The sequence below is a fragment of the Rissa tridactyla genome, chromosome 1 (genome assembly GCF_028500815.1).
Source record: "Rissa tridactyla isolate bRisTri1 chromosome 1, bRisTri1.patW.cur.20221130, whole genome shotgun sequence".
Classification (NCBI taxonomy): domain Eukaryota; kingdom Metazoa; phylum Chordata; class Aves; order Charadriiformes; family Laridae; genus Rissa; species Rissa tridactyla.
In genome coordinates, this window is record NC_071466.1 from 143,200,509 (window position 1) to 143,208,475 (window position 7,967).

The 7,967-nt window shown below is 50.9% G+C and overlaps 1 protein-coding gene across 2 annotated transcripts; it reads right to left on the bottom strand.

The window, feature by feature from the left end:
- Positions 1-422: 422 nt before the first annotated feature.
- Positions 423-5,482, bottom strand: LOC128904101 (C-type lectin domain family 6 member A-like). 2 transcript variants are annotated; one of them, XM_054187967.1, is made up of 6 exons: positions 5,350-5,482; positions 4,708-4,803; positions 2,864-2,956; positions 2,064-2,215; positions 1,717-1,838; positions 423-992 (listed from the first exon to the last, which is right to left on the bottom strand). In XM_054187967.1, exons 1-6 carry the CDS (start codon positions 5,384-5,386, stop codon positions 818-820), a joined length of 675 nt encoding a protein of 224 aa, XP_054043942.1. In that variant the 5' UTR covers positions 5,387-5,482; the 3' UTR covers positions 423-817. The 2 variants fall into 2 exon arrangements, with proteins under 2 accessions (XP_054043942.1, XP_054043943.1); XM_054187968.1 differs by lacking the exons at positions 2,864-2,956; positions 4,708-4,803; positions 5,350-5,482 and adding an exon at positions 2,742-2,851 and having other exon boundaries at positions 2,064-2,357.
- Positions 5,483-7,967: the final 2,485 nt, after the last annotated feature.

Sequence of the window (7,967 nt, forward strand, 5' to 3'; positions counted from 1 at the left end):
TGGCACTGGGGGCCCCAGTCGTTTCGCCGCTGGCAACAGCTCCACACGCTTGGTCAACCTTGTGCAGTTCAGACTCCTGGCACAAGCTCCCGTTACCCTCCCGGGCAAGACTTTCAACCGTGGAAACAAATACCCATCATACCCCTAGAGCTGGTTCCCTGTGCCCAGTCCCCTCCAGAGCTTTGGCTGTGTGCAACAGGATTGTGTAGCTGCCTTGTCTCTGAGGTGGATGCAGCCTATGTTGCAGGAGTTGCGTAAGGCTCTATCCTGGCATAGCAACGTCTTCTGACCCTGCTAACACAAACATCTGCAAGCTAGAGACAGAAAGAGAGAAAAAGGGAGACATGCACACATGCACAGCACAGAGGCTTTTCCATTGGTCTAATATTGTATTTTCTCTTGTATAGGAAATCAGTATTTGTTCAGCAAAACCAGTGCAACTAGAGGACATTCCCTGTGAGCCCCAAGAAAAAGCAGATGCCTCTGCCCAAGGAGACAAAGGAAATGGCAGCTCTGAACATCTGTCTTCCATTCCCGTTTCTTCTTTCTGGAGAACTCAACCTCTTTTCACACGGTGGCTGCCAGACCCACTCAGAGAGAAGAGCACACAAGAGCCCAGGACCTGCTTTGATGACCCTGAGCCTTCATGTGTTCCCTGAGCCTTCATGTGTTCCCTGAGCCAATACATGCACTGGGGATGCTGGACACGGGGTAATATCACTTCCATTCACATCGTCCCACCCAGCAGAGTGAAAATGCAGGATTCAGGGCCCTCCTCCCCTCCCGACACAGCCCTCAGCTGTTTCCAGCTCACTGCTCATCTCCCAGTTGAACTCAGGATGAGGGTCGCGCCATCAGTTAGTGCTGCAGCTTCACAAATCCGATAATGACTCTCGCATCGGATATCATTCCAGTTATATATATCTGAACTCGTATGGATTACAGTGCAGTTCTCATAATCGATGTTAGTAGGTTCCCCTTTCCGCCAGAACCTGAGACAGAGACAGGCACGTTACTCCCCAGCATACCCTGTAGAGCACTGCTGGAACAGACCACAGCAGAATGCAAGGCTTGGAGGGGAGAGAGAAAAATTCCAGAGGCAGATTCACGGACAAAAGCAGTACTCTTCCTCCCGCTCTGCTATCCCACTGGCACCAGTCCTATGTGGAAAGCTGCCTTCTTCCTACAGCCAGCACAACAGGGCCCTGCTCAGTCCCAGTCAGGGGAGCGGCTCACCACCACTCACCCCATGCACCTCACACCCCCAAGACACATGTGTCTGCCTCCAGGGCAAACTTGTCCTCCCTGAGGAGACACAGCAAGGACAGCCTTGGTGATCTCTCCCATCTCTTCCACAGCACCCCAGCGCTCGCCAGGCCCGTGCATATACGTGCACCTATACATGGTGAGGGCCGTACGGAGGTGAGGCAAGGCTGGTCATCTCTGAAGGGTTCTTCCTGATGGCGAGAGGCAGCTTCATCTGTGCCTACAGCACTGATGGCCACGTCACCGGTAGTTAACTAACAACCACTAACCAGCATGGACGAGGCGATGTGAACCTGGTGTCCCCACACAGCCCTCTCCTGCTCCATCTGTGTCCTCTCACAGGGAGTTGTCTCACCCCTCTCTCACGCACCAATAGACACCCACACATCTCTCCTACTCCCTTGCACTGCCAGGAGTGGCACCAAACACTCTCCATCCAGGGGTACTCACGCTGCCTCCTCATTGAATGGAGTCTGGTCCACCCACTGCCACTTGCCCACCTCCTGTGCATACAGACCAATGTAGTAATTCGTTCCTTTTGGAAACTGTTGTAGCTCGATAGTGAGGAAACCCTGGAAATCAGGGAGAGTGCAATGTCCATGAGGTGCAGGACTGAGCAGAGGGAGGTGGCAGGAGTTCCTGTGGGGTGGGACTGGTGGCAGAGGGGAGCCGGTGCCGAAGGGGTGCAGAAAGGACATCCCCCCTCCCCTGCAGGAGCAAGGAGGGGATCTGGGTCCCCTCCAGGGCCTGTCACTGTGTGTCTGGCTGCCCTTCCCCTCCCTCCGCCCTGCACCTACCTGCTCTGCTTTGCTGTTGATCACCACCAGCTGGGAGCCCATCCCAGTGCAGTTCTGCACACTCTCAGCCCAGGACATTTCATCAGTCGACAGATAATAGCAGCTTTTTTGAAAGCGTTTCCAGCCATTTGGGCAGCAGATCCAGCCTTGCTCTGTGTAGGGAGAGACTGCAGATGTGAATGCCAATAACGAGAGAGATGGTGACTGTGAGAATCCCTGCTCTCCAGCAATGATGGTCAACCGTTCTCCCCAGGTCACTTCTGCAGGGTAGCAACCACTCTTATAGTTAGCTTCCTGCCCCAACAAGGACGGAGAAGTTAGATGTTGCTGGAGATCATGCTTAGTAACTCCCACACGCTGTTTCAGGGGCTGCTGACCAGTTATAGTCGTGCATCTCGTAACACGATCTCAGGTCTTGGCTTGACAAAATTATTTTGGTGATCTGGTTTGATTTCTTGTAAGCTCTCCTTTAGGCCTTTAGCCCCCGGGAACAGGGACTATTGCTTCTTTCCCTGACTAGAGCTGCAGTTTTATTATTTCTCCCCTGTTAACCTTCCCTGTGCCCCTGTAGACTGTCCCTTTTGTTTTATCGGTGTTCACAACCGCCCTGTCCTCCAGGACAGCTTAACATGGCCCTCTCCACCTAAGCTCTTAGCAGGAAATGCTTTGTCTTCCCACCTCTCTCCTCTGGAGTCCGCCTCTCCAGAGTCTGGTCCCGCTGCTGCTTGCTGTCAGAGCAGAGCACAGCATTCATTGTCCCCGTCCCAAAGATCTCCTGCATGCCTGCCAGCACTACTGACCTTTGCCTTGTAGCACCTCCAAGATGCACTGAAGCTCCGAGAATTTCTGCTGCAGGGCTGTGGGCTGGTCACCACTGTGAAAGAAGGGAGCGACTAGAAAGGGAGAGGAGAGGCAGCAGGATTACCCCTTCCTCACAGGTCCCACACACCATCTCTGGGCTTCACTCGTTTCCCCATTTCCCCACCAAGCACTGTCGCAGCATCGCCTCTCCTTGGGCTGTCTCTTTCCGTTTCGTAAGTGGTAACTGCCACCTTCTCAGTAAAGGGAACAGTCATTTCTGCTCCCAGCACCCCACAGCTGCCCACAAGGACTCCTCTGCCCACTGACTGACAAGATCTAGCCAGGATGACCTCCCCAACAAAGCTAGAGAAGCCTGCAATCCACTCAAGGAGTGCTTGGAGGCTGGAGCCAGCCTGTGGTTTGTCAGCAGAGTCTCCCCCGGCACTGAGCAGCTGACCTCAGGCGCCCTCGGGTGCTCTGGACCTGAAGGTGTGCAGTTAGTGTATCCCTGCTCCATGACTCTGAGAAAACTAGCCCAAATAAGGGGTATGGCTGCCATTCACAGGCAGAAAGAGACCATCTTCCATGTCAGAGAGCAGAAGGACCACTGGGAGGACATCACACTGAGGACATCTTCCTTCCACCCTCCCTTCAGGTATTTATAAAAATTGGTAAGGTCCCCCCAAGCCTTCTCTTCTCCAAGCTGAACAGTCCCAGCTCTCTCAGCCTCTCCTCAAAGTGCCTTCATCATCTTTGTGGCCCTTTGTTGGACTCTCTCCACTATGTCCATGTCTCTCTTGTACAGAGGAGCCTATCACTGGACATAGTACTCCAGGTGTGGTCTTCTACAGGCCAGTTAAATTATGGCTATTCTAGAATTAGTCATGTGGCCGCGTGGCCAATGCAAAGGATCTTGAGCATGTGGAGATTGAAGCAGCGCAGCGCAGCGCAGCACAGCACAGCACAGCGCAGCGCAGCAAGGGGGAGCCATGAGGCACTGCTAAATGAAGCCAGAGTGAATGATACTCTGATTAGGAGAGCTCCAGAAGTTTTCCCTTATTGACCATCTCGATTTGGATTTTTATTCCTCAGTCTTTCTCCCACCATCAGGAGGACAGGAAACATATTCTTTCTTCAATGGCAGCTTAGCTTTCTGTTTCCAAGTGTCAGTCACTGAGAGAAATCCCAAGCAGGAGTCTCATGGAATGACTGCAAGCAGATGGACAACTCACATGCCAACTCACTACCCACTGTGAAGAGGCAACAGCCTTTTCTCTTAACAGCTTATCACGGCAAGGGTGGCTCGGACCAGTCCCAGCTGGACCCTCAGGAAGGACAGCTCCAGGGACCATGCTATTCCCCTGGATGGTGCCGAGTCAGCTGGAATGAGATGGGGTCAGTAGGCCTTCCAAGTCCTGAGGCCACACAATGGAGTAGCAGAGCATTTGAGCAGCAAAGATTCTTTCTCACTTACAGACTAGGGCCAGCTGCCCCCCTGGAAGGCCAAAGCCTGCGTATCTAATGCAGGCCGTTTCCCATCTCACACTAGGGATGTTGTGGGGCAGGGATTCTTCCCATCCTAGTAGGGACCAGCTTAAACGCTTGTGCACAAGGATGAGCAGAGAGGCCGGTTGGCCACATGCAGTTGCCACCACACGAACCAGGAGTGTTTGTACAGCTGTGAACTGCTTAAGGGGGAAGGAGCTGAATCAGCTGTCACATCGTCAAGACAGTTTCCAAAAAGGCAATTGAAACTTCTCTAGTCACGTCTTCCACTCCCACCACTCCCATCTCCCCCAGTCCCTTCCATCTCCAGGAAAAATCAACAAACTCAAGAACCCACCGAGACAGATGGATATGAGACTTGCTTTGAGGACAACGGCAGAAATGAGCAGGACCCAAGAGCAAAGCTGTGGTCTATTTCTCTTCTCTGCTGGGGCTGCAAACAAAAGGCAAGAGCAGGAGTCACACGCTGCCCCAAGACAAGGACAGCATTGACCAGGAGACTCAGCAGCCATCACTGGACTGCTGGCCTCCTGCAGCACGGCATCCGGACACAAAGGTGTGGAGTCCCACACAGCCATTTGTAATCTGTGGGCACCGAAGGGGGCCGCAAGCCGTAACGTCTCTGCGTTACTGGAGCTCCTCTCTTTCCCCTTTTCCTCTGAGCACTTGTCCAACCCTTCACACCCTGGCTCCCTTCTACACCCTCTCTAGGCATTGCTCCTCTCTCTCGTGCTCTTCTTTCCCATGGTGGTAACAGCCCACGTCAGTTGCAGAGGGAGGGTCCCTTGCAGTCATGATAACCACCAGCCCTGGTTCCAACTAGGTGGGATGTGGGACTTGGACACTGCTCACCTAGCATTGCTCAGAAGCTCAAGAAAGTGGACACCTGTCCAGTCTCCCACAGCCTGTTCCCACAGCCTCATCCCTCCTTGTTCCCACCCTGCCTAGCCACGACAGTAAAGGCAATCCCCACCATCACCTGCAGTCTCAGTACTGGGGTTCCCTCCGGGGGTCATCGTCTCTGATGAACGGTTCCTTTTCTCTCTGCAGAGTCCCAGGAACAGAGGGTGCCGCCGGTACCCAGCTCGTATTGCAGAGAGAACTACACACAGCTGTTCTTCCCTCAGTACGGAAGTTCAATGACTTCTGACGCAATGTGGTGTCAGAGGCTTAGAACACAAAAAGAACAAACACCCTCTAGAGTAGAGATGCATACGATCACTTCATCTTCTGTGCCATTTCTCAGGCCACGGTCATGATAAAGCAAGCACTGAAAGCCATGAACCTCAAGCAGCAGCATTCTCATAGAAAGAGAGAGATAAGACGAGATAAGTGTGGGTTACTTTAGACTGGGGAGGTGTGGGGGGGCAGGGGAGGAAGGGGGACAGTTTTTCTTCTCTCTTGTTTTTTATTTAACGATCTACATACACTTTGTTACTGTCACTTTCTGGGAATTCTTCCGGATATTTCGTTTCCCAAAGCATCTCCAACACTCACCTCTAAAGCCTCCCTTAAAAATGTGCACAATAAACAACAATGTTCTGGCAGCAGTGAATTGCTTGGTTTTTATTGCACCAGCCCCACACATCTGTTCCTTCTGTATCAGCATTTTGTGGACAGTAACAAAAGAGATTCCCAAGTACAGGTGGAACATGGGAAGTTTAGGACTACAATGAACAAACGAGAAGATGTCTCCATCTGTGACATGCTAATCTTGGAGCAAGCATTGAATCCACCTCCTGTTCCACCTCTGGCTGACATATTACAGGACTGGAATTTTCCTGCCACTCATCTGCTTTCTCTCAGTAATGTAGTAAAATTTCTTCAGGCACCACTGAGCTGGGTTGCTCACTGTCAGGCTTCTGGGTCAATTCTTGTGTCTAGCTTTTCTGTTCCTTGATCTTGGAGAGAGTGGTTGCCTTCCTTCTTCAGTCCCCTAGCAGGAAAGAAGGGCAGACGTTATCCCATTTCTTGGGTGATTCTGAAACTAGATTCCAGCTTTGCCCAGCAGTCTTATTGTGTCTGGAAACACCACCACCTTGGCACCAAGTTTCATTTCCAAAAGGAAAACTGTCTCAAGGGAAAACCTCACCTAGGACTTCCCTATCTGCATGTGGAGAAATGGGGTGGTATTCCTCTACCTGCCTAGCAGGAAAGAACTCCTCCATCCAATCTCGGTAGGGAAAGTTACCGTTGGGCATCGGCAGACGGTGACTGGTGACTCCTCATAGCAAGGAGGGGAGGAGCTCCTGTGAGCTGGGGTCTCCGGGATTTAGAGGTGAGAGAGAAGGTAGCTGTTTGTAGTTGGTGGGCAGTTTCAGGCCTATGCTGGCAAACTCCAACCCAATTGTTCATGTATTCACCACCGCTCAGAGGCACTACAGCAGTGCAGTATACCCCGGGAAGAAGTTTGCAGCTCTTAGGAGAGCCCAGCAGAGACAGAGCACTGCAAGTCTTCTCAGCCTTGGCTACTGCAAGCACAGCAAGCATTACGCTCCAGACCCTGCACTGGCTTTCCTAAAAGAAGCAACTGACTTGTAGGCCTTGGATACCCCATACCTAGAGGATCTGAAAGATCAGATAAAGCTGTGGGCTCATGGCCATGATCAACGATGCATTGCTGCAACAGGAAACAGCTCTCTCAGGAGCCCGTCCCAGGCTGTCAGACAGATTCTCTGAGTCATCGTGAATGTTCTGCCCAGAGCGAAAGGCACAATTCATTACCTTCCTTTCCCCTTTTAATGTAAAGAAGCAGTGAGGAGTACCTAGCCATGCCTGAACACACCAATGGGTGTTACTGTTTTAAAATAAAACACCATACTCCTCAGACTCCATCCCAGGGGAGAAGCCAGGGAAACAGGGGCAGATCAGATGTCTGTTACGCTGATAATGCCAAGTTGGGGAAACCTGAAGGTATTCCTTAGCTCCAGGCCAGCATCTGAGAGCACAGGCAGATCCCTAAGTATATCTCCTGGAAGGGGTTCCATGCAGTTACTGCTGTTGGAGACATCTGAGGTAGGTTTCTTCCTCATTTCTGGAGTTTATCCCTCCAATGAATTCATAATCTCGGAACCTCTCCCAGGCTTTAATTTTTCAAGGCTTAAACAAACCATGTTTAACAAAACCGATCTTATGGATGGTTCCTCACTCCCCCCTCCCCATTATCTTCTGCATTTATTTCAGTTTCAGTATATGTTAAGCTATTCGGTGGCCCACGAATATGCCCAGATTTTTTCCTCTCTGCCATTATCCATTGATAAGCTCTTAGCTTAGAAAAGAAACCCTTGATGATGAATTCAAAATGGTTCCGCACTTTAAAATTTCACCCCATTTCCCGTACTTTACTCTTCAGTGACATCTGATTATTTTCAGATATAATTCAGACACTCTGAACCAACAATGCCCGTATATTTGTGGTATCAACAAGATTTATTAGCATGAGATCACGGCTAAATGAAATTAGTGCCTAGTACAATTCCTCATGATCTGCTGGTACGTTATGAAGGAAACACTTTCAACATCTTGGATATAATCGCCGAATCCTGGATATGTCAACAGAATGTTATCACATTGTGTATAAACACCATATGTGTATAA

Coding starts and splice junctions, on each gene's coding strand:
- LOC128904101 (XM_054187967.1), bottom strand. CDS start 5,386: ATGACCCCCGGAGGGAACCCCAGTACTGAGACTGCAG. Junction 2,957..4,707: donor TCTCATATCCATCTGTCTCG/GTGGGTTCTTGA, acceptor CTCCCTTTCTAG/TCGCTCCCTTCTTTCACAGT. Junction 993..1,716: donor CCATTCAATGAGGAGGCAGC/GTGAGTACCCCT, acceptor TCTCTGTCTCAG/GTTCTGGCGGAAAGGGGAAC.